The 26,852-nt window shown below is 41.2% G+C and overlaps 1 protein-coding gene across 1 annotated transcript; it reads left to right on the forward strand.

Moving 5' to 3' along the window:
• Positions 1-65: 65 nt before the first annotated feature.
• LOC135212019 (zinc finger protein 521-like) lies at positions 66-26,569 on the forward strand. The gene is made up of 3 exons (XM_064245307.1): positions 66-182; positions 13,278-13,393; positions 23,468-26,569. Exons 2-3 carry the CDS (start codon positions 13,324-13,326, stop codon positions 26,284-26,286), a joined length of 2,889 nt encoding a protein of 962 aa, XP_064101377.1. The 5' UTR covers positions 66-182; positions 13,278-13,323; the 3' UTR covers positions 26,287-26,569.
• The last annotated feature ends 283 nt before the right edge of the window (positions 26,570-26,852 follow it).

Raw genomic sequence — 26,852 nt, forward strand, 5'->3', positions numbered from 1 at the left:
AACCGCTTAGGTGAGCCGTTTCAAAGCTCCATCCGACGATTACTACTCCTATAAGGTAAGACAGACAATAGCATCTTACCCATATTTCATTATTCCTCATCGAATAAGTATTTCGCAGAGGTGCTCATAGAGCCAGGAACCCATCGCGCGTCATTGTATCTTCAAGGCTGTGAACAATACAGGTTTGTAATCGGCCTACCTACCTAGCCTAGGTAGCTAGCTACCTAGTACTACCTAGCTATATCCTACCTACTTAGGCTAGTACTGCAAGTCAGTGTATCCTAGGTACAGTGGTGCTCAAATCTCATGCGACATGATTCTTTTTGTATCGTCCAGATTCCCAGACTCGACGTGATGTTGCCAAGTAGTGTTATACTTTTTTTCTAATGTCATACATGTCGAAAAGTTTGTGAATCCACAGCTAGCCCTATTTTCCTTATGGTTATATAAATATGATCCCTTTTATGCATTGGTATAATTCGTAATCAGTGTGATTTGAACTGATTTTCTTTTTTTACGCTGCTAAGTTCAAAGTGCGGTGTGATAAGGTTAGCTGTGCCATCAATGAAAGCACACTTTACATGCTCCTCGGACTGGTCAACATAACTACGTCTGCTGCAGTATGACAGTAGACCTAATAAGCTCAACAGTCATAACAACATTTTCAACGTAGGAATATGAATTAAAACAAGTTTTCTTTGAATGTTGAAGCTTTCGACTGTTTAAGCTGCCTGTATGTTGCAAAATGTTTTATAGGCCTAAAAAAATAATCTAAGCCTTCTGAGATATAATCTGTTATTAATAAATTTATTTGTAGAGATTATCTGTTTTTTGACGAATACAATAAGAATATGAATTACAACCAGTTTTCTTTGAATGTTGAAGTTTTAGGCTACGTTTAAGCTGCATATATGTTGCAAAATGATTTATAGGCCTAAAAGAATAATCTAAGCCTTATGAGATATAATGTTACTAATGTTTCTATTTGTAGAGATTACCTGTTCTATGAGGAATAAAAGATGATGATTTTGATTATATGGAGAAGATGACTATTAATCGAAATATCATAAGTATTAATATCAAGGCGTATGGAACACTTGTTTTTCAACTGGTTTAAAATATTATATTCTTAAACCTCGCTTTTGGTGTATAATTTATTCTTTCATAAGGTAACTTGAAGAACAAGAATGTATTGATAACCTCATTTGCTGTCTGACCAGAAATTGTTAAGAGAGATGTGACTGTTAATTGTAAGCTAAAGAAATCTAACACCTAGGCCTAGGAACAATATCTTGGCTTTGAAAAATGAATAATTGCATTGGCGAATATTTGCTGGTATGCCATAATTTTTTTAAATATTTAAGAATTATAACAATTAATTATGTTTGAAAATCCAAATATTCCTCTAACACATGTAAAGTAAGTGTTTTCAAGATAATTGCATTGTCGCTACTCAGTCTAGACCTACTTATGTTACACTGAGTGGTTGTTGCACCGACACTAATGATACATCATACGTCACACACGCTCCCCTCACACGTCGATATCGGTGGGCGCATTCTACTTTTGTATATACATAGTTACATTTTTTTTCAGCATTAACGTGTAAAAGCAATCAAATAGGACTATTTCAAATTTTATGTTGGCTTTGGAAGCATTATTAATGTTATGACAATTTTTTTTTCGTTTTTTCTTTTTCTATTTGAACTGATGCTTGATGACGACTTCATTTTGGTCAAATGCTTCAGCGATGTGTGAACGAAAGTTTTGAAAATGTTTCGAAAGAGTTTTTTCTGAAATTTGCTACACTTTACATTTTCTTACAGTTTTGAAATATATGACAGATTTCACTCTTATGAAACATATTATGTCCATATTGTATGCAATAATCGCGTTTCCGCATTGAAATAATAGATAAATATGGAGCATGCTAGGTTGCCAGTTAGTGAATTTTGAACGAAATCCTATGGAGTCATGTCGCTTGAGATTTGAGCATCACTGTACCTACCTAGAATGACATGAGAAATCAGACTGTGAAAATAGTAGCTAAAACCTTACCTTTCTCAGAATGGCGTGTCCTCACCTAACGAGACCTTACCCTCCTAACCTAACTTAAGGTGTCATGCCCTGACCTGGCTAAGGTAGGACTTCCCACACCCTGGAACCCCACCAAGTAAATTTGAATATCCCTGTCTCCCTACCCCGCATACCTATTACTACCCCGAAGCAGGCTATAGAACTTAAATTTATGGGAGGGGGGCTCCAGGAGGGGGAGTGAAAGTCCAAAGTCAGGCAGGACATGAAAGGTTTGTTTAGGATGCAATGGGATAGGGTAAAAAACCGCATGGTACAGGGGTGGACCATGTATGATCAATGTGTACAACCCCAAGAAAAGTACATTATAACGCGTCCTGACACCGGAGTAGAGGTCTTTAGCTCCGTTTCTCACCAACAACAAGTCGCGTCTGATGCCCATCTCCGATGTCAGGACGCGTTATAATGTACATTTTTGGGGGTTGTACACATTGATCGTACATGGTCCACCCTTGTACCATGCGGTTTTTTACCCTACATGAAACATTATAGGCTATTCGCTCTTTTTTTATTTATTTATTTATTTTTGGTAGCCTAAAACTACATGGTAACTCTGTTATGATGGCTACCCTGGAATGGTTCCGTGGATATGCGCGGCATATGGGAGCCATATTTTCAAGAAGGGACTGGCTCAGGAAACCTATTAGCCTAGTACCTATATTAGGAACTATACTAAACTAATCTACCCTAACCTCACCTAACCCACTAGGCCATGTTACTTAGCCAGGGGCTCTATCCTCCCCAAGACACATCAGTGAAGGAAACTCCACGTTTTACCAAAAGCTCCAGCATTCCAGGATTGCCAGCCTACAATAACATATCAGTTCTGAGGTTAAGGTTACTTACAGTCAACTGACAATAAAAAAGAAAACAGTAAATTGTATTTTTTCACCTTCAATTTTCACCAAATATAAATTTTTACTGTAGTTTTAAAATAATTCATTAATTTTATTCATTCATTCATAAATTGACTGACAGCATTTCAAACCAAAGGAGTGAGTGAAAATCCATGGACTGCTAATTTTCAACGGAAAAAAATTCCTGAAGTCCGTGGGTTTTCAAGGGGAAAAGTTTGTTAGTAATGTTTGCTGTCAGTAAGAACGGGGTGCAGCGGCACTTCATGCCTTATCCGCATATTTAAATATTCTCGGCAAGCTCGTTTGTTCCGGCAAGAGGTATTGTTTCGCTGCGCGCGCTAGCCTCAGGGTTAAGATCAACTGCGTACTTACTAGATAGGAGCTGTAACTGTGTGCCCTGCATGTGCAAACTAGGTACCCCAAACCCTAGTGCTGGATAATCCTTTGGATTCCAGTGCTTGGCTTCAAGCTTAAATTCCATATTCCATTCCATTCCAAAACCTAAGCACCAAAAATACTACCTATACGAAAAATAGAGGGAGCGGGGGCAGATTTGCTGACAACAGGCAGAGCTTGCATAGTAATAGCTACTACTAGGCTAGACCTTAGTTTAGAATTTTATTCAATATTACATAATCTTTTGGAGAAAGAAAATGGTAGAACTAGGGAACAGCACCGCATGGGGTATATTACCCTGAAATTGATTTTTCCTATAGTATTTTTGTTGCTTATTAAGAGTGTTATTTTTTTTGTTGGTTGACTGTAATTAATCTCAGAAATTGTAATTGTATGCTCGCCTTCCTGGAATGCTATTGTGCATGTGCAGTGTAACAGGGGACTTTTGGAAAAAGCAGGTTGTCCTTCACTGGAGGCTCTGCCCCCAGCTAAGTAACATGGTCTACGAGGTTATGTTAGGTTAGGATAGATTAGGTTAGTATATAATTCCTTTTATAATAGGTTTCCTTAGTCAATCCATTCTTGAATTTATGGCTCCCATATACTATGCCTTGCATATGCACGGAACCATTCCTGGGTGGCCACCTTAACAACATATCTGTTCTCTCTCCATGTGTTTTACCCCACCCAAAAAGCCCCTTCCTGAAAGGGTCCCTGATAAGGATGTGGGGTTACTAATAATTGACCGACAATAAACAACACCACCTCCTTCATCAGTAACACTAAAAGTATAGGAAAAATAAATTTCCAAGGTAATAAACCATGTGGAGTTGTTCCCTAGTTTTACCAACACTAGAATACGTATGTTGTTTGTAGGGCAAATTAGATTAGGAGGCTGTTAATATTATTATTATTATTTTTTGGTCTATCACAGTCATACTTTTTTGATTGGGTGGTTTTTATAGTGTGGGGTTCGGGGTGCATCGTGCCTCCTTGAAAGTCCATCACTTTTCTCACTGTGTTGTTTCTAGGAGCACACTTCTGCATAAGCCCTGGAGCTACTTCAGCATCTAGTTTTTCCAGGTTCCTTTTCAGCGATCTCGGGATCGTGCCTAGTGTTCCTATGATTATGGGTACAGTTTCCACTGGCATATCCCATATGATATTTATCAGGTATTGCGACATCAATAAGTGATACTTTCTTCTTGATTTTGTCAATGTCATGTCTGGTCTATTGGCATGTATCACTCAATCTCTTCTGATACCATAGTCCCAGAGGATCTTTGCTTGATCGTTTTCTATCACTCCTTTAGGTTGGTGTCCTTACCACTTATTACTGCATGGTTGCTGGTGTTTCTTGCACAGGCTCTAGTGGTTATTATTATTATTTCTCTTGCCTTTGATCATCTGAAGACAAGGGAGAAGCATTTGGACTTGGGAAGCTACATGTACCACTTGTAGTATAACCCTTTTCCACTCACATTTTTAAATGTGTATCAAATAATGTGCAAAGGTGACACATTTGATTTGTTATCCTATAGGGTTAATGTCACTTTATGAGAGGTAAAAGTAGCTCTACATCATGAATTAGTGAGATTTCATTATGACTACATTCACACTATAGTTTAACTGTAGCCAGTCTAACCCAAACCAGGATTCCAAGTCCTAACCTGACTGCATAACTCGAGAGTGTCAAATCATATGCTTCAGTTTTGTCTCAGGAATTGAGAAGTCCATAGAGCAGTGCTAAATATGTTGGTATTCTCCTCAACATTCACTAACTCAAATTTACCATACTTTACCATAGTAAGCAGTTGGGCATGTGATCTTAACACACTAGAGTGGCCTTGCTGTTTTCATGAAAGGAGTGAATACATGAAAAGAAGAAGCACATAATTCCATCTTAATCATTACAATCCTGAATGGTTAATTGAGTTTAAGTAGTAAGTGGTTGGGCGTGTGATCTTAACTTTGTCCCATGATCGGTTTTCATTTTTAAAAGCAAATGTGAGACAAATGGTGGTGCTGATGATTACAGTGAGATTTGATGGATAAATGAATTTTTTGGTAATCCATTTTTTGTACAAGTAACTTACCCAGCAGATATATACTTAGCTATAGACTCGGTCGTCCCGACAGAATTTCAAAACTCGCGGCACACGCGACAGGTAGGTCAGGTGATCCACCATTCCCGCCGCTGGGTGGCGGGGTCTGGAACTATTCCCGTTTTCTAAGCCATAATTTCTCTGTCGGTTGAACGGACAACACCTATTGTTCGTTCCTCCATCTTGGATTTCAACTCGTTTGCCGAGAATTTGGATTGGTTTTTTGGTGACGTATTCTGTTTTTTCTCTGGCTTGGCATACGCTTATTGTGGACTGTTTTTCGACTTTGGTTTTGACTACTCTTTCACGATGTCTGACGCTAAGGCTTCACCTATGTTTAGAGTTTGCAGTAGGGAAGACTGTAAGGTTAGGCTGCCTAAATCGGCATTAGATCCGCATAGTATTTGCGCTAAATGCAGGGAGAATGAATGTTCTTTTATTAACACCTGTGTGGAATGCGAGAACCTTACGGAGCTTGAATGGAAGGAATTATCTTCATATGTTAGGAAGCTTGAGAGAGATAGAGTGAGGAAGGCTTCAGCTAGGTCTTCTAGTAGATCTTGCTCCTTAGAACAAGAAACTAACAATTTTCCCTTAGCCTCAGCTGCTTCTCCCTGTTCTGAATCCAAAGATTCTTCATCAGAGAGGGAAAATGTAAAAGCTTCAATTAAGAAACTTCAAGCTCAGCTACGAGCTCTAAACCAAGGTAAGAGTGGTGATAGTGACTTGTGCAGTGTCCCCAGTGCAGTGGAGGGGGCGTCTGACCGGTTCCTCATTGCTCCTAGGCCTAGACCTCTTCCAAACTCCCAGGACCCAGCGGGGAGGAGGAATGTCGAAAGCCGCAGGGAGGATGCAGAACATCCCCAACGGTCAGGCGTCCCTTCGGCAGATCCTGTTGTTAAGTCCCAGGCTGCCTCGGATTGCCGCAGAAAAGGCGTCCTAAAGGAGTGCTTTTCGGCCTCTGACTCTTCCTCTCCTAAACGAGGATGGAGTTCGGCCTCCCGTTCGCGCCCTTTGAAGAGAGCCTGGAAGGCGCCTAAAGGAGACGCTGCTGACTCCAGCCCAGAGCGTTTTCCCGAGGATTGGCCTTCGGGACCTAAGAGGACTAGACAAGAGGAGCCTGCTCTTCAGGATCCGACCAAGAAGTTTTTGGTGAATCTGCAAGAGCAGTTAGCGTCGCTAGTAGGCTCTTTTGCTAAGGACTCTACAAGGAGGAAGGATGTCTCGCTCCCTGTTAAGAGTTCCGCTAAGCGTCCTTCTTCGTATAGGAGAGAACTCTCACGATCTCCAGGACGTTTATCACCTTCGTCGAGAGACTCGTCGGATAGGAGTTGTTCTCCTGAGAGAAGAGCCCTTTCGCCCTATAGGCTATCTTCCCCGAAGCGCCCTCTTATACACGGCGCATCGAGCAGAAGTCTCGATCGGTTTTTAGGTACAAGGAGGCCGGAAAAACCGAAAACCGATTTAGGTATCAGGATCCCTTGGGTCTTCAGGACCAGGAGCCAGACAGGCGCAAAGAGGCAGCAAGACGCAAGAAAGGACGTCAAGAGCCTCTTAGAACGCTGGATTCAGGACGTCAGGATTCTGCTAGAAGGCAGGAATCAGGACGCTATGAGCCAGGACGCCATGAGTCAGGGAGCCAGGAGTCAGGGCGCCAGGAGTCAGGGCGCCAGGAGTCAGGGCGCCAGGCGGTCAGGGAGGGTGCAGTCAGGAAGTCAGGGCGCCAGGAGTTAGGACGCCAGAAGACAGGACGCCAGGAGTACGTTAGGCGTCAAGTGTTAGGGCGCCAAGAGCCTGTTAAGCGTCAGGAATCAGGACGCGGGGATCTTTTCAAGCGCCCTGAATCAGGACGCCAGGAGCCTAGCAAGCGCCACGAACCCGACGAACCTAGACAACAAGAGTCTAGTAGGCACAAGAGTGTTGCCCACAGACAGGAGCCTCACTCTTCGTATAGGAGTGCTCATGTTCCGCGCTCCCCTTCTCGGGAAAGGAGTTCTTCTCCAGGGAAGAGCCAGATCACTCCAAAACGATCTCCTTCTGTAGATCAGTTGGAACAGGTATCGGAAGACGAAGAGCCTGTAGATGTAGCAGTCTCGGACTACAAGAGACTTTCTCTTTTGCTGCTAAAGGAGTTCGGAGACTCCCTTCATCCTGCGGACCCTCCTTCACCAGGATCGTTGATGTCCAGCACTAAAGCTCTCAAATCGTCTTCCTTCGTTAAGATGCGCCCCGCTCTTTGTATGAAAAAGGCATTGAAAACTTTTTCAGAGTGGTTGACTTCCAGAAGGGAAGCGGGCAAGACAGTTTTTTCCTGCCCTCCTTCCAAGTTAACAGGCAAACCAGGAAGGTGGTACGAGACCAAAGAGCCGATGGGGTTAGGTCTGCCTTCTTCCGCGGATGCGGATTTGCTTCCTTAGTGGACTCTGCTAGGAGAAGTCGTTGCTGTCTGCTAAGGCGACTTGGGGCATGTGTGAGCTGGACCACCTGCTAAAGGGCCTCTTTAAAACCCTGGAAGTCTTCAACTTTATGGACTGGGCGTTAGGAGCATTAGCGAAGAGAGCTCAGGACACGGACTTTGTTTCCATGGAGGAACTTTCGAGCGTCCTAGCTTGCCTGGACAGAGCGGTCATGGACGGTTCTGTGGAAGTCGCCTCTCTTTTTGGAACGGGAGTTTTGAAGAAGAGATCTGTCTTTAGCTCTTTCTTAGCAAGAGCAGTATCACCCTTGCAAAGGACATCTCTTCTTTTTGCTCCTTTATCCCCGCACCTTTTTCCACAAGAGACGGTTAGAGAGGTTTCGAAATCTCTTACGGAGAAGGCAACTCAAGATCTCCTCACGCACTCAGCCAAGAAGTTTAGGCCGGCAGTGCCGATAGAGAAGAAAGAGAGACCCTCTTTTGTTCAGCCCTTTCGAGGTGCCTCCTCTTCTAGAGCCCCTCTTAGAGGTCGAAGACCAGAGAGAAAGAGTAGACCATCTAGAAGGTCCTTCGGGAAGTCTAGATGAACAGCAAGTCCTCCAGACGAAAGTAGGCGCCAGGCTTCTCCACTTTGCCAAAGTCTGGGCGCAGAAGGGAGCGGACTCCTGGTCCCTCTCAATCCTGAAAAAAGGATACTTGATCCCCTTCAGGGAAAATCCTCCCTTGACGACAACTCCAAGGGAGTTGACCGCCAGATACTCGGATCCGGTCCGAAAGCTTGCTATGTTGCAAGCAGTGGAACAGATGATTTCCAAGGAAGCGGTAGAACTGGTTCAAGATCTCCAGTCCCCAGGATTCTACAATCGGCTATTCCTGGTACCGAAAGCATCGGGGGGATGGAGACCAGTTCTAGCCGTCAGTGCCCTGAATTTCTTTGTCTTGAAGAAGAAATTTTCAATGGAGACGTCTTCCTCTGTTCTATCTGCTCTTCGTCCAGGGGACTGGATGGTGTCCCTGGACCTTCAGGATGCGTATTTCCATGTGCCAATTCATCCGGCAGCAAGGAAATATCTGAGGTTCATGTTCCAAGGGAAAGTGTTCCAGTTCCGAGCGATGTGCTTCGGACTTTCGACTGCCCCTCAAGTCTTTACGGACATCATGAAGAATGTAGCTTATTGGCTACATCTGGAAGGGATCAGGATCTCGTTATATCTGGACGATTGGCTAATAAGAGCCCAATCGGAGAAAAAATGTCTGGAGGACCTTTTAGTTACTCTAAAGTTGACAAAGTCCTTAGGACTTTTAGTAAATCACGAGAAATCCATGCTGACTCCCAGCAAAGTATTGTCTATCTGGGGATTCAGATGGATTCTCGGGATTTTCTAGCGTATCCTTCCCAGGAAAGGAGAGAACGCTGCCTAGAAAAGGTCATGTCTTCTTAAGGAAAGAACGTTGTTCCGCGAGGGAATGGATGAGCTTGCTGGGGACCCTCTCCTCGATGGAACAGTTCGTTTCCTTAGGAAGACTTCACCTACGACCCCTTCAATTTTATCTGAAGGAGAAGTGGGATTGGAAGTCCAACAAATCTGGGAGAGACTTTTCCAATCTCGAAACGGATCAAGGAGAATATCCGTTGGTGTTAGATCCACAGAAACTAAGCAAAGGAATCTCCCTTCGCTTACAGAACCCGCGCTAGCGTTGTTTGCAGACCGCCTCAGATTCAGGGTGGGAGCGACCCTAGGTTCGCAAAGAAGTGTCAGGCATTTGGGAAGGAGAACAAGTGTCCTGGCACATCAACAAGAAAGAGCTAACAGCCATTCATCTAGCTTTGGTTCATTTCGAAGAACAGGTCTCAGGTCTGGGGATTCAGATTCACTCGGACAACACAACAGCCCTCGCGTACATAAAGAAGCAAGGGGGGACGCATTCCTTTTCCCTGTACGAGTCAGCAAAGGATCTGCTGATTTGGGCACAGGAAAGGAAGATCTCTCTCCTCACAAGGTTTGTACAGGGAGAGAAAAATGTCCGGGCAGATCTGTTAAGCAGAAAAGAACAAGTCCTACCCACGGAATGGACTCTCAATCCTCAGATTTGCCAACAACTTGGCATCTGTGGGAAGGCCCAATATAGACCTGTTCGCGACCAACAAGAATCACAGATTAGAAACCTATTGCTCCCCGATCTCGGACCCTCAAGCAGTAGCAGTAGACAGCTTTCTCCTAGATTGGACGGGCTTGGACGCGTACGCCTTCCCTCCTTTCAAGATAGTAGGAGAAGTGTTGAGGAAGTTCTCTTGCTCGGAAGGAACAAGAATGACCCTCATCGCTCCCTTTTGGCCGGCTCTCGATTGGTTCACAGAGGTGCTGGAGTGGTTAGTGGATTTTCCAAGATCGCTTCCACTAAGGAACGATCTTCTCAAACAACCCCACTTCGACAGGTTTCACAAAAACCTCCCCGCTCTAAGTCTGACCGCCTTCAGACTGTCGAAGGACTTGTCAGAGCAAGGGGCTTTTCACGAGAAGTGGCGAAGGCTATTGCAAAAGCCAGAAGAGTCTCCACTTCTAAAGTATATCAGTCGAAGTGGGAGTTGTTTAGAAGATGGTGTAGGGAAAAGAAAATATCCTCCTCCAGTACCTCTGTAACTGAAATCGCAGATTTTCTCCTATATTTGAGAAAAGACTGTAACCTGGCAGTTTCAACAGTGAAGGGTTACAGAAGTATGCTGGCCTCAGTTTTTCGACATAGAGGAATAGATCTGACAAACAATAAAGATCTTCATGACCTTATAAGGTCTTTTGAGACCACGAAAGAACATGTATTCAAGAAGCCTAGCTGGAACTTGGATGTGGTCCTCAAGTTCCTAATGTCGGAAAAATTCGTACCGTCTCACGCAGCTTCGTTAGGACTTAAACAAAAGAAAGTCTTTATTCCTTTTTGCGTTAGCAACAGCCAAGAGAGTGAGCGAGTTGCAAGCTTTGGAAGGTAAAGTGGGGTTTAAGAAAGATTCAGCGATTTGCTCCTTTCAACCACTTTTTTTAGCGAAAATGAAAATCCCTCAAAGCCTTGGCAAGAAGCTTTGAGATAAAAGGAATATCTTCATTAACAGGGAGAGAACTAGAAAGGACTTTGTGTCCAGTCAGGGCACTCAAGTTCTACCTGGAGAAGAAGAAGTTGCTGAAAGGTACAGAAGAAAGTCTTTGGTGCTCTGTAAGAGATCCGAAAAGAGCGATTTCTAAGAACGCCCTTACATTCTTCATAAAAGATGTAATAAGGGAAGCTCACCTTAAATGCGAAGAAGAGCATTTCAAGGTTCTCAGAGTGAGAGCTCATGAAGTGAGAGCCATAGCTACGTCGATGGCATTTCACAAAACATGGTCGCTTCAGGCTCTTATAGAGTCGACATATTGGGAGGGATGTAATTCGGTGTTCGCCTCGAATTACCTAAGAGATGTTAAAATTTCGTACGAAAAGTGCTTTGCTCTGGGAGCGTATGTTTCGGCGAATTCAGTGCTGGGAGAAGGGGCTGAGGCTAATCCTTCCTATTTAGTTTAAGGCTTAAATTACTGTTTATTGGTGGTTGTTTTTATTGGTTAATTGTCAGAGGGAATAGGGACCCTCTTACAATTCATAGATTGTAACAAGACTAACATGGTCAGGTGATCGGGATTGGCTTCAGTGCTCTTTGTGATTTGTTTAATAACCTTAACTCTGTCATGTAAGAGGGCGAGTCTCCATTGATATGACAAAAGGTCAAGGCTCTACCATGTAAGTGGGTCAGCCCCCAATTGGTACGATCCAGTATAGGCTCTGTCGCGTAAGCGGGCTAGCCCCCATTGACACGATCCAAAGAGTTATTCAACCATAGGTTCATTCCTCGTTGAAACTCTTGAGGCAAGCAGACTCATCGACAGTAGTCATGAAGTCTTCAGCCCAATAAGGTAGGAACTATGGATTATGTTATCCAAGAACATAGGTTGTTTTTTTCCCTGTTTTTTAATGTATTTAGTTAAGTATTATTTTGTTGTTTTTAGCTATCTCTTGCCCGACCACCAAGGGGCCAATCAGCTAAGTATATATCTGCTGGGTAAGTTACTTGTACAAAAATGGATATTGTTAAGATACAATAAAGTTTTGTACATACTTACCTGGCAGATATATAACGATTTAATGGCCCACCCAGCCTCCCCATCAGGAGACAGGTGTAAGAGAAATTATGGCTTAGAAAACGGGAATAGTTCCAGACCCCGCCACCAGCGGCGGGAATGGTGGATCCCTGACCTACCTGTCGCGTGTGCCGCGAGTTTTGAAATTCTGTCGGGACGACCGAGTCTATAGCTAAGTATATATCTGCCAGGTAAGTATGTACAAAACTTTATTGTATCTTAACAATATCATATTTCCGGAAAAGATTTTAGAAGGACATGTTTTTAAAATTTGAGATACAGTGGTCCCCCATATTCGTGGGGGATGCGTACCAGACCCCCTTGTATTTGCGGGGGAGTGTACCAGATCCCCACCCCCCCCTCCACGAATAGTTAGAACCCGCAAAATGTTGGAATCCCTATGAAAGCGCCACTAAAAATGTTTATACATACCCAGTGTTATCACCAAAAGGGCATTTTATGATGAAATTTAAAAAAAAAACCCAGAAATTTGTGGATATTCCTCATAGAAAAATACTGTAAATAGGCGAATTTCCTGGGAATAATGGGGGGATATGTTCCAGAGAGAAATCTGTGAATGTGTGAGTCCGCGAATCCAGAGAACGTGAATACAGGGGCCTACTGTAACTGTTAATCCAGGTTTCATCATTCTTTGAAATTCCAGTTCACATGCAAAAGCTGACTTACCTACTTAATGGATTGACTTTGATCTAGGCTATGATTCAGTTTTCTTGAGCCAGTCATCATATATCAGAGTACGTATACATGTATCTTGGCTGTCTTAAGCTAACCCTACGATATACTAATTTCTTGCTAACACTAAATTAAATAATACAAGTGAATATATGATAATGAATTTTAGATTTATCCCTATTGGGTGTAGAATGTAAGATACAGTATTAATATATGGAAGTTTGTTAGTTTTTAGGTTCAAATTAGGGTTTTTCATGACTTCTATAATCATTTGAACAAATTTGCTAAACTTAGGTAAGCAGTGTGTACTTGAGTAAATGAAGCTTTTGCAAGTCAGCAAATATTTTTTATTTTCATGTTTCCAGTTATGATTACCAAATATACATTAGTTGAGATGGAATATTAATTCATTGGAAAAGTACTAGGAGGAAATGTATTGAGAACTTATTAGTACTAATAGCTCTTTATACTATGTGCCTATGTTTTATCTTTTTTTATATATATTTTTTTAAATAAAGACTGAATATATAATATTTTTAATTTTCCTTTGAAGAGAAAGCAGACCAATAGATCCAGTGGCAGTAAGCAACCAGAAGGCGATGTCTTGCGAATCTGAAGCTGAGGCAGCTACTGTTTCTCTCCATGTACCTTCAGCATGCACACTTCCAGGTATGATGAGTTCTGAGTCTTCAGTAGAACCATACCCTAATGAAACATTTTGTGAAACTTTGCATAGCATGCTGTTCCTGCACTGGACAAATCCTGATTTAAAATAATTTTAAAACTTCATCTTAATAGTTGGTGGGTATCTTAATTTGCATTAACTTTGCATGTGCCACGCCCTATCAGAAATGCTGAGGGATCACTGCACAGGAGCTTTATTCCCTGTAGGGGGTTAGTGCCATCAGTGCACCTCATTCGGTGCAATGTAGGCATTACTTAAGGTTCATTCCTTCTCAATGACAACCCTTAGAGGATCTCCCTCTTCTATATGGTCCCCATTATTGCTGCTGGGATGGTTCCTGGATGTTCCTCTCTGGCTGCTTGGTCTGATGGGGTTTTGGATAGGAATGCTGATAACTGATCTTCCTACTTGGGGTGAGATAAGAAAGTCCATTGGGCGTCCCACATTCAACTTTGACTCTTCTGCTGCTCCCATCACTCAAACTTCTGCTGTACTGATGTCTCAGAGGTGTCCTACAGGGGTTATTGAAGGCTCTATAGTCTTTCCTGTGGTAATCCAGGGATAGATCCAAAGTAGTCTTAGTAGAACACTTGCACATGATCAAGAGTTCAATTCCTGTGTCTGTCTTTACTGAAATCCCTGGTTCAGCATCGAACTCCAACTGTGATCTCTGCCACTGCTGTTCTTATTTTTGCTGCTTCAGCAGCTGCTGCTGTAAGTCCTGTCTTTGTCAGGATGCTTGTCTTGATCACATCCTTTTATCCTTTGAAGAATTTTTATAGGTCCTTGGAGGAAAAATATTGAAGTAGTGCAAACACACCTCATTGTCATCTCCCTCATCCTCCCCACCTTCCTCATCATCATCTCTGTTGGGGCCTAGGAAAATGTAAGAAAAGGACTTCAAAGCTTTTCATAGATGTCACTCTACATTGAAGAGGGATGTTGATCTCTTTGATTGTTCTCTGGAGCAAGTGACCATGGTCAGGCTGGTTCTTGAGCTTGCTTGTGACTGGCTGATTGCTTGGTCTTCCAGGGATAGGGGGATGGTTTTTCAGGAATATGGGAGGAAGTGTGTATGCTGCGAATTCCATACTTCTGGGTTCTTCAGAACTGGCCTGGTATGTGTACCAGTGTACTTATGACAAGATTCCCAGTAGTGGTACTTTCCTACTTGGTAATACACCAAAGTCCAAGGATGACCATTCCCTCGTGTTTAGTACCAAACCTAACTGTCCCAGTTAGGTTTAATGCTGTAATGCATGTGCATGCTGTCGTTGAACAGGTAACATTTTCAACAGGTCTCGTTTTACCAGTCTTCTTGGTTAAGGGCATGGACCTATCAGCTTTGGTAGATGTTTTCTTGTTCTTTAGTAGGTTTGAACAGTTGTTCACTCTGTGAACTCAGGCCTCCAGAGTCAGATGTCAAGCTCATCCTCCATAGTCTCACCCAGGAGCTGTACAAGCCCTTGATGAATTCTGATGAGAGATATTAGTATTTCTCAGTGTTGTCCTTCTAGTAGAGGAATTCTGATGAGAGATATTAGTATTTCTCTGTGTTGTCCTGTTACGGCCTCTGAGAGGTCCGCTCCAAGTTCGATATTATTATAAACAAAAGAGAGTTCAACACCAACAGTAGAAACTGGGGATACGAATATAGAAAGAAACGCTAACACAACAAAGGTTTATTTACAAGCTTACTAACAAAGATAAATGCTGAATGGTGTCTCCTATTTACATAAAAAAGGCAAAATCTTACAATGCGTGAACTGGGGAAGAAGTGAGGTTATTCAGATACTTGCTGGCCAGTTTTGCGACTCAAAGCGATGGCTTCACAAAAGGAGAACTGCAATTGCAGATGTCTTCTTGACTCCGTATTGCAGAAAACAATGTCTACTCTTGATACTTGAAGGGCAGGAACTCCTCAAAACCTCTTGTAAAACGTTTCTTCTCTGAAGTCTTGCTCTACATCGAAATGCCTCAGTCGTCCACTCCTGACGACGACTTGACCAGAATTCGACCAAACTTTCGAGCGACTTTTCCTCTCTGATCCTTCGTTGGTTCCTTTTTCTCTTATCTCTCTCTGACAATCTCTGCTGCTGATCTCTCACTGATAATCTGATCTGTGGCTCTTACTGATGATCTGCTTCCTCCTACTTCGTCATTTGTATTTATATGGTGACCTGGGACCGTGGCCTACGGGGGAGGTGGAGCATGAACGTCACAGGCTCCCGAGATTACTAGAACTTCTTAGAAGGATCTAGATGAAGTATTACATCAGATATCGTGGCGTTTCTCACGACACTTTGGCGCCTGTTGCGTTCCCCAACACGCCCGACGATTCCAGAACAATCATGAGAACAGGCACCTCCAACACCTGCACGAATGCCCCCTTGCTGCAGAACTTCTCGAAGATGCGTTTTCCTTTCCTTTAACTCGTAATTCCTTGCTATGAAGCAATTACCATGACACGTCCCCCCAAAAAGAGAAAAAAATGAAATCAACTAATTTTATTTTTTTCTAAAGAGAAACAAGAATTAAACAGCAGGGGAACAATTCTGTGTAAAGCTTTAATCCAGTCAAACACGCATGCTTCTCCATTCACACACTCACTTGGGCGAAAACAGAAAACGGTCACTAAGCTACTCATTCTGAGAAATCTCTAGAGAGGCTATCAGCTAATACATTATCCTTTCCCCTTTTATGAACTATCTTCAGGTTATAGTCTTGTAATTCTAAACTCCAACGCATTAGACGTTTATTCTTGTTCTTAAACCTCTCCAAATAAACTAACGGATTATGATCAGTATACACAGTTAAAACAGAACTACTATGTGCGTAAATCTCAAAGTGTTGCAAGGCCGTGACTAAACCAAACAATTCCTTTTCAATAGTGGAATAGTTCTGTTGCGCTTTATTCAGTTTCTTTGAATAATAGGCAACTGGGAGTTTCATTCCATTCACTTCTTGTAACAAAACCCCTCCTACACCAATATCACTGGCATTGATAGCTAAATTAAATTCCTTACCAAAATTGGGTAATAATAGAACTGGCTCATGAATCATTATAGCCTTTAACTTGTTGAAGGCTTCCACACACGCGACATCAAATACAAAACTGCGTCCTTTCTTAAACAGATTAGTTATGGGAGCGCTTATTTCAGAGAAATTTGGTACGAATCTACAGAAATACGAAACCATTCCAAGAAATCTCATGGCCTGTTTTTTAGTTGTTGGGATTGGGAAATTCACGATAGCTTCTATGTTCCGATCCTTTGGACAGATTTTACCAAGACCCACCTTATGTCCTAGATAAGTAATAGAGGCTTTCCCAAATTCGCACTTCTTTAGATTAAGAACGAAATTCGCTTTGGTAAGGGCCTCCAAGACTCTTGCCAAAGTCCTTACATGATCCTCCCAAGTCTCTGAAAATATCACAAGATCATCTAAGTACATGACACAGTCGTTGATGCCATTTAAAACTTTATTCGTTAACCTTTGGAAGGTACTGGCTGCGTTCTTCAAGCCAAAAGCCATAACTTTGGGCTCGAAACTACCAAATGGCGTGATAAAGGCGGAAATTTTCCGGGCTCGATCACTTAAAGGTACTTGCCAATAACCTTTGGCCAAATCAAGCTTCGAGATGAACTTGGAATTTCCGATTCTATCTAAGCAATCGTCAATCCTGGGTAAGGGAAAATTACTTTGCTTCGTTACACTGTTTACCTTATGGAAATCAATGCACAATCTATCTGATCCTCTTTCTTTTTCACCAGAACTACCGGGGAACTCCATTCACGCTCGCTAGGTACTATCAAATCATTATCTAGCATGTAACTAATTTCCTTCCTCACAGATTCTGCCTTTTCTGGGTTCAGATGATGTGGACTTTGCCTAATGGGTTTTGTGTCCTGCAACTCAATATCATGTTCTAAAACATTGGTTAGGCCTAGTTTGTCACTAATAGTTTCAGGATAATTCACTAAAACATTATGTACTTCCCTCACCTTTTCCTCTTCTAAACCCTGATTAAAAACTTTGAAATTCTTAAGCACCTCAGAGTTTTTCTCAAAACTAATTTCTTTCTGGGACACCGTTACTACAGGCATGGGGCGTTCGTTATATTTCTTGAGCAAATTTACATGCAGCCACTTTGCTCTACATTTACCCATATCTATTAAATAATTCAGATTCCCCCTCTTCTCTAAAATTGAAAAAGGACCTTCGAACTTATACGATAAAGAGGGACCTTCTTTCTGGACTAATACTAAAACTTTATCTCCTGCACAGAAATGTCTCTCTTTTGCCTTAAGATCATGTTTCCGTTTAGTTTCCCCTTGACTCTCCCTCTCGTTCTCCTTCGCTAGTTGCCAAGCATCTCTTAAACTGTTTTTATAATACTCTAGATTAGTGATGTAGTCCTCACTACCTTCTTTATTCATAAAGTTACATTTTAACATTTCCAAAGGACCTTTAGCGGTGTGACCGAAAACAAGCTCAAAAGGACTAAATCCTGTAGTGTCGTTCGGTGCCAACCTTAAGGCTAACAGAACAAATGGTAACTTTTCTTCCCAGTCGTGTTCGAAGTTCTTACACAATTTCCGTAAACAACTCTAACGTTTGATGAAATCTCTCCACAATGCCTTGTGATTCGGGATGATAAGGCTTGGAAGTTACGAGTTTAATACCTAACTCTTTCATTCTATCCTTGAAATATTTGGATACAAAATTACTACCATTATCACTCTGTATAGTACGAGGCAGACCAAACTTAGAAAAATGATTTAACAATCGTTTAACTATGGTCCTCGCGTTACCGCTTCTTACGGGTACCGCCTCGGGATAGCGAGTTAGTCTATCAATGAATGTCAACAGATATATATTCCCTCCCTTACTTCTAGGCAAAGGTCCAACCATATCGATAACTACATTCTCAAAAGGTTCGCCTACCAAAGGAATATTATACAACGGAGCTCTGGGGATTACTTGATTCGATTTTCCGACAATTTGGCATTCATGACAGCTTAAAACATACCTCTTTACAACATTTTTCATTTGAGGCCAAAAGTACGCCTTACTAAAACATTTGAAAGTTTTATTTACTCCCAAATGTCCTTGCTCATCGTGTGCTAACTTCAAAACTAGCTCATGAAGCTTCCTAGGAACCACTAATTGTTCGGTGACTTCCCCTTTACTACCTGACTTAGGTCGAACATAACGACACAAAACTTCATCCTTTAAACAAAAAGTTTCCTTATACACATCATTGAGATCATCATCCAACTCATACTCATAAATTCGGGTTAGTGTCTCATCCTCTCTCTGCAACTTGACTAGCTCACCCTTATTCACGAGGTTAGCGCCTAATTCATCACCGTAACTAGTACTAGATACCGGTACATTTACTACGTTACCCTCGACAGCTAAACCTTCCCCTTGGCTATCACTGTCAACGATAGAGTTAGGTTTCTCAGCCACACTCATGCCAAGATCAACCTCGCCACCTCTATCACACTCGTTCGAATCCACGAACTCACTCTTGTTCGAATCCACGAACTCACACTCGTTCGAATCCACGAACAAATTATGACCATAGTCTACATCTGTATCTAAACCTGACCTAGTTACTACCATTTCAGGCACTGGAATATCCCTCACAACAGGATTCACATTCTTGGATAAAACTAAGTCATTACCGACAATAATGTCAACGCCATCAACGGGCAAACTGTCAACAACTGCAAGTTTCACCTCTCCTGACACTACCGGACTTTCTAAATTCAACTTCAACAAAGGACAAAGAACACAAGTGTTAGGAAATCCACCTGACATGACTTTTTCTTCCGTGTTGATTTCCGCCCTGTTCAGCACACACTCTCTCCTAATCAGTGAAACAGCAGCTCCTGTGTCTCGGAGCAAGATTACTTTTCGAATCTACTCCTCCAAGAGAGGAAACTACACCTTCTGACAGAAATTCACCAAAAAATTTCCTAGTTTCTCTCATCACATCATTCCTACTTGACGAAAGGTTAACTAGAGACACTGGTTTCTTACCGTCCTTCCTTTCTACAGCACAATTTCTCGCTAAATGCCCTTTCCCATTACATCGAAAACAAGTTAATTCTGAGCCACTAGATGCCATTTTACTCTTACAAACCTTAGACATATGACCAGGTTTTCCGCATGTATAACAGGAATAGTCACTTTTGCTTGCATTGCTATTACTAGGACTGAAACCTTTACTGTTTTGTACTCTACCAGATGAAGGATCATTTCGTTTCTTACTAACTCTCAAATTATGAGTTAGACTATATTCGTCTGCTAACCTAGTTGCTCCTTGAAAGATACTTCTCGCCTATCTTCTATATAAAGCTTAATCTCATGGGATATGTTATCTTTGAAGTTTTCTAACAACACTAAGTTCTTCAAACTATCAAAATCATCAACTTTAGCAGAAGTTAACCAATCAAAAAACAGCCTTTCTAACTTCTTACCGTACTCTACATACGTAATATTTTCACCCTTTCTCATATTTCTACATTTCTTACGGTACGCCTCCGGTACACATGAAATATTTTGTTACATCTTCCTCATCAAACTTTGGTACTAATTTCAGCACTACGCTCATACCTAACCTATCAGCTTCGTTTTCGTTCTCGCCTGTCCAACTGTTACGAGTACTTTCCCTTAACCGAGCAATTTCCAACTCATGCATACGTTCTTTCTCTCTTTCTTCCTGCTGCATTACCAACATTTCTCTCTCTTGCTGCATTTTCATTGCTTCTCTCTCTTTCTCTTGCTGCATTTCCCTCTCAGCCGCTCTTTCATCTCTCTCATACTTCTCTCTTTCTTTCTTTTCAACATACTCACGGAGATCATTCCCCTCTAGACCTAGTAGCTTACCCGACTCAATAAACTCTTTCACCAGCTCACTCTCCTGGTTCTTTCTATATTCTCCCGGTTTCAATCTGTTTTGTTGCTGAAATATCCTGGCAAGGTCGCCACAATGTTACAGCCTCTGAGAGGTCAGCTCCAAGTTCAATATTATTATAAACAAAAAAGAATCCAACACCAACAGTAGAAACTGGGGATACGAATATAGAAACACTAACACAACAAAGGTTTATTTACAAGCTTACTAACAAAGATAAATGCAGAATGGTGTCTCCTATTTACATAAAAAAAGGCAAAATCTTACAATGTGTGAACTGGGGAAGAAGTGAGGTACGTAATTCAAATACTTGCTGGCCAGTTTTGCGACTCGAAGCGATGGCTTCACAAAAGGAGAACTGCAATTGCAGATGTCTTCTTGACTCCGTATTGCAGAAAACAATGTCTACTCTTGATACTTGAAGGGCAGGAACCCCTCAAAACCTCTTGTAAAACGTTTCTTCTCTGAAGTCTTGCTCTACGTCGAAATGCCTCAGTCGTCCACTCCTGACGACAACTTGACCAGAATTCGACCAAACTTTCGAGCGACTTTTCCTCTCTGATCCTTCGTTGGTTCCTTCTTCTCTTATCTCTCTCTGATGATCTCTGCTGCTGATCTCTCACTGATAATCTGATCTATGGCTCTTACTGATAATCTGCTTCCTTCTACTTCGTCAGTCGTATTTATACGGTGACCTGGGGCCGTGGCCTACGGGGGAGGTGGAGCATGAACGTCACAGGCTCCCGAGATTACTAGAACTTCTTAGAAGGATCTAGACAAAGTATTACATCAGAAATCGTGGCGTTTCTCATGACACTTTGGCGCCTGTTGTGTTCCCCAACACGCCCGACGATTCCAGAACAATCATGAGAACAGGCACCTCCAACACCTGCGTGAATGCCCCCTTGCTGCAGAACTTCTCGAAGATGCATTTTCCTTTCCTTTAACTTGTAATTCCTTGTTATGAAGCAATTACCATGACATGTCCTAGTAGACTGTAGATGGGGATGGTCAAGATGAGATGCTGTTTTTGACAGACTACCTGCTCATAACTTGTCTTCTTAGGCCCAAGTGTTGATGACTGTTGATACTAGCAGGCACAAGAAGGAAGGCTATCAAGAGGGCATGTAAGTTGTCAGGTGAGAGATTGGACTCTAAACCCCAGATGAGAGCTCACTAAGTGAGGAGGATTCTTCTTCTTTCCTACTGATATCCCTAAATTAAGGGGTCATTTGCCTTATGCGCCTTCTCCACTACCTTCTATCAAAGGCATCATCCTCCACCAAACCTCTCCTCTCCATATATTCCTTCACTTTATCTCTCCATCTAATTCTCTGTCTCCCTCTCGATCTTCTTCCTCTAACAGGTTCTTCCCAAGCCCTCTTCACTCCTTCCTCGCCATCTATCCTTAACACATGCCCATACCATCTCAAACATGACTTTCTTATCACCTCTGTAATCTTTACTAAGCCTGTTCTTCTTATTTCATCTTATTTCAATCTCTCAAGCAGCGATATTCCCATAATCCACCTCAGCATTTTCATCCCTGTTATCCCATACTACTCCAGCCACCTCTCTCCACTTCCCCCATGCATCTTTTATCCTACTGTCAACTTCAGCCTCACATCCTCCCTGTTGGCTTAAAGTAGATCCTAAGTATTTAAACTTTTCCGCCTGTTTTATAATTGAGCCTGTTCTTTCTTGTACTACTGCTCTGTCTCTATCTTTCCTACTGCTCACCAAAACTACTGTTTTATTTACGTTTTCCTTTAAGCCACCCCTCTCTAAAGACTCCAGCCACTCTCCAACCCTTCTCTGTAGGTCCTGCTTATCTTCAGCAGTAATCACCTGATCATCGGCGTACAACAACTCCCACAGCTCTTCATTCCTGATCTCTTCACTTAACACATCCATGACCAGCACAAACAAAAATGGGCTTGATGCTGACCCGTGGTGTAATCCAACACTAACTTCAAAGTTATGTTTCCCCAATTGCTATGCCTAATGTTTAGGAGGAACAAATTTCTACCTGAGGGTTGTTTTCCACAAGTCCTTGGATGTTTTCTCTTTAGGACCTGTGATGGCTGCATAATGTGCATTATAGATGTCCTCTGCTAAGACAGAACAGCATTGGCTTCGCAGCCAATGGTCATATCCTTCCTGGTCAGGACAGGTGCATGATAGTTATATAACAAAGCTTTTAATTTCTGTTTTTTATTAGTCTGTAGAATATGACTCGCCATAGATGGTGGAGTATACATTACTGGGGTTCAATGATATTGTGCATCTTCCTGAATTAGGGTTCACACTTCACATGGGAACCTAAGTTCTGTTTTCCTGAAATTAGGTTAGAAACTATAGCACAGAGCCTTATTATCTGCAACATCACACATGCCAGGTTGCATGGGTGGTCGCAGTAGGCGATTTTTGCCTGCTCCCCTACATCACTGGGAAGTTAATATTTTTGGGTTGGAGATTAGCATGAGATAAATGCCAGTATTGTCCTAGACAAGACCTCCTGCGTAAGGAGTGAATCCCTATGAGGGTTTGTATTCTTATAGAAACAAAGCACAAATTTTAAAAATAATATATTTTTAGCTTGATATTCAAACCTAAAGTTTTTTCATCATAATCCCATCTCTAATCAGTCCCACATTTGTCCCTGATGGCAAACCAAGTAGTGACATTGATTGCCGAGAGTGTGCTGCTTGTTAATTACCTTGCTACCAGGCTTCAATAACATTACCAGCTTTTGCTGAAGGTCTCCTAGTAAAAGACTTCAGGTTTTGTATATCTAGGAAAACTAAACTATTTGAAAGATTCGTGATTGTGGGCTTCATTAAAGTAATGGTATGACAGATTTTAAGATATTTGTTGTTAAGAAGAGTTATATGTAAGCTTGTGCACAGTTTTATTTTGTAAAAGCATTGTATATATATATATATTGTGCAATTTATGTTGTAAGCAAGCAGTTATTTTAAGAGGTTTGCAATACAGTACGCACAGTACCTCTTCACAGATTGGTATTTAATGAAAGTTCTAAGAATAACTGGTCTGAAACTGAACTTTAGCCTTGATTTTTGTATTAAGGCAGTAATGCATAATTTCTGATACATTTTGTGTTCCACAGATGTGTCCAGGGAAGACCCAACCATACTTGGTGAAGTTATTTCGTTAAAAAATAATTGCGGTTCAGTTGTCGACAATCATAAGTATAGTTCAGGGAGCTGCAATGGTGACAGTAAAGCAAAAAGTAATGACAACAGTAAAGTTAAGGAAACTTCTAAAACACAAAATTACAATCATTCTTGCTTCCTGTGCAAAACTCCATTTGTGGGTGGTTTAAAGGTGGTACATCTTGTCCTGAATAAGCCTATGCAGTGGAGTACTCTAGACCCTGTTTCTCTCTTGAAGTGCTTTGGAATGCAAGTTCCTTCTTTAGGAGAATCAGAGTGCTCAAAAATTTCCCCTGTGGATGTCTGTGGCTTATGTTATATTGTTGTATCAGATTGTGATTTCCTGTATCCTCATATGCGCTCTTTCATTTCTAAAATACTAGATTTGTGGCCAGAAAAGTTGAAAGGTTTTAAAATGTTGTGCCTTAATATATCATTTCCTGATAATAGCAGTAGCTGTTTGAAAAGAGTACCTGTAGAGGGTGGTTGCAGTTTAATGCCCTTAATTACAAGTAAATGCACGAGTAAACAACGGATTTATAAGAAAAATCATTTATCCCAAGTAGAACTTACATTTACTTACCCTGATAATCCTATGTTACATTCAGAATTGTCAGATGAAGTGAATAAAATCAGTGTTGATGAAGGTAGTGGATATAGGGTTAAGGAATGTAGTGAGAGGCCAAGATTACATGAGTTGTTTACATGTGGATTTTGTGGGATGCCATTTAGCAGTGAACTCGAATGGAGTAGCCATTGTACAAGTGTTCATAAAATAAGAGAGAAGTGGCTGTCCTATGATAGGCAGATGGTTTTAAAGGGAAATATCATGAATGAAATTTGTCAAACAAATACATATGATGGTGAATCAAAGTGCAGGAAACATGCGGATAACATTTCATCAGCAGAGCGCTGTAAGTGTCATGCTTGTGACAGCGATTTTGACAGTAAGGTAGAAGTTGTGGAACATCTCCAAGGCATTCATGATATCATTGTAGAAAGTTTTGTTTTTTATGAAAAACACAGGAAAAAAGATGATCAGCAAACAAATTGTGAGGCAGATTTGAGTGAGTTAGAAAGTAAAGATGGGTTATCAGAAGATTTGGTTGTGTGTACTGAAGAGGAAGTCACCCCAGGAGACAGTATTGATAAGAAGAGTGATTGTGAAAATTCTACTTTGAGAACAGAATTACAACACAAGTCTAAGTGTCTTGAAACTGTAAACTTAAAATCGCAGGATAGTAAAAGAAATGTAAGAAAGGTTTATGCACCTCACTGGCGTTGTCGAATATGTGGGATGATGTTTTCCAGTCAGAATGTTTTGACAAACCATAAACAGCAGTCTCATCCTGATTCGGCCAGAATTATAAAACGTAAAATTCTTAGTGACTCTAGTCTGGAATCAGATGAAGAAATGTCTTTGGAAAATAAAGATGCATCTGTTGCTTCAAGAAAACGAAAACTTGTTAAAACATCCAGTCAACTGGTAAATGATGATTTAGGCTACTGTGTAGTTTTGAAAGGCGACGGACAGGGTGGTGTTATTGATCATCGCGTGAAGTTAGGCGAAGACTCTCTTCAAAGTAATATGAATGTAGGAACTGTTGAAGATTATAAACCAAGGAAGAGATCTGTAAAAGATATAGTTACATGTGGAATGTGTGGAGAAGAATTTGGAAATCATACTTTAATTGCTGAACACAGCTGCCCAGGTTATGAAAATGTTAGTAAAAGTAAAAGTAATGAAGTTGTTCTTCTGGAATGTAAAGTATGTGGCAGGCGATTACAAGGAGTCAATTCCATGCGAACTCATATGGCTAGGTCACATGGATACCCTTTCAAAAAGAGAGACCGTAAGTATCAGTGTAAGATATGTACATTTAAGACACAAGTGAGAAGCCAGTTTGCTCAACACATGAGAGAGAAGCATAAGAGAGATGTTGAGCCTCCTGTGAAGTGTCCCAAGTGTGAGAAGAATTACAGTGCTCAGTATATTGCCCGACATATAGCCATAATACATGGGTCTTCAGACAATAAGAAATATTCTTGTAAGTTCTGTACCATGAAGTATCATGATCTCAACTATTTAAAACGCCATATCTATTTTGATCATGCCAACACTAAATGGAAGTGCCAGATATGCGGATTAGAATTTGATAAGTATCATCGTTTACAGCAACATAGGGTTAATGCTCATGGAACTGAAGTTCACAAGTGCACGGACTGTGGGAAGGAGTTTAAACGAAAAGGAGATTTAACTACTCATATCAAACGAAGTCATGTGACAAAGGTTCCTTCTGTTTGTACCTTCTGTTCCAAGGCTTATGCTGAACCCACAAATTTAAGGATTCATTTAATGAAGAAACATGGTGTATCTTGGGAGGACACTCTTTCAAAGCGGTATGCTCGGCACCAACAAGAGAGTAGTTGCCTTCGCCGCCGAGATTCCAAAGACCCCAAGCCAACTCAGAGTAGCAAGAAACAGGACAAATGCTTGAAAAAGAAGCAAAAACCGAATCGTAAGCAGCAAATGCAAGAACATAAGGATTATGAAGGGAATTTTATGCAGTCTGAACATCAAAATTTGGATTCTGTGCAACATTTCTCCCAGGGAGGAAACATTGTTGAAACTCGTGAAAGCATCGATATATGTGATGTTCAAGAACCTCAGTATGATGTTGAGATTACTGTAGGAATGGACAACTTGACTAAGGTAGAAGAAATCACGAGTACTGGAACAGAGAGTTTCATTGTAATTGAGGATCCTAATTAAGCTCAGTAAAGGGACATTTGTTCCATACAGTCATTCAGTAGTATTTCTAGAATTTTGTTAGCTTATTGTGAATTGCACATGATCCTAAGTTGCTGATGTTGTTATCTGAAATTTGTTTAGAATTTTAACACAAAGCTGCAGTGAGTGTAGAATATTTTTATATTTTAATTGATAACATTGTACATAGTATTTTTCACAATATTTTACCTCGTAGGGGTTTCAGGTATTAGAGAAAGTTTGTACGTAGGGGAAAAGATGCATCAGTAATTTATATTAAATTAATAGTAAATATATGTATGTTTAATAAAATATATTTTTTCATATAATAAATTTCTTTTATTTAATATTCCATAATACATAGGATTGTTTTGTTTATCAGAGAAAATTATTGCAAAAGATGAATTTGCTAAGATTTTTCATAGAAAAATTAACACTAGGGATTGTTTTTATCTCAAGGTATTTACAGATGCATATTCCTCTGGTCATCAGCTCCTTCAATCATTCTCCAAGAAGAGCAACAGCATTCCCACATGGTGAGTCAGGTAACTAAGTAAGCCAACAAACTC

The sequence above is a fragment of the Macrobrachium nipponense genome, chromosome 40, assembly GCF_015104395.2.
Source record: "Macrobrachium nipponense isolate FS-2020 chromosome 40, ASM1510439v2, whole genome shotgun sequence".
In the NCBI taxonomy this organism is placed as follows: domain Eukaryota; kingdom Metazoa; phylum Arthropoda; class Malacostraca; order Decapoda; family Palaemonidae; genus Macrobrachium; species Macrobrachium nipponense.

Bases quoted from the DNA above. Each gene is read 5' to 3' on its own strand.
- LOC135212019 (XM_064245307.1), top strand. From the start codon at position 13,324: ATGTCTTGCGAATCTGAAGCTGAGGCAGCTACTGTTTCTCTCCATGTA. The intron at 13,394-23,467 runs GTATGATGAGTT...TGTGTTCCACAG, and splicing joins TTCAGCATGCACACTTCCAG to ATGTGTCCAGGGAAGACCCA.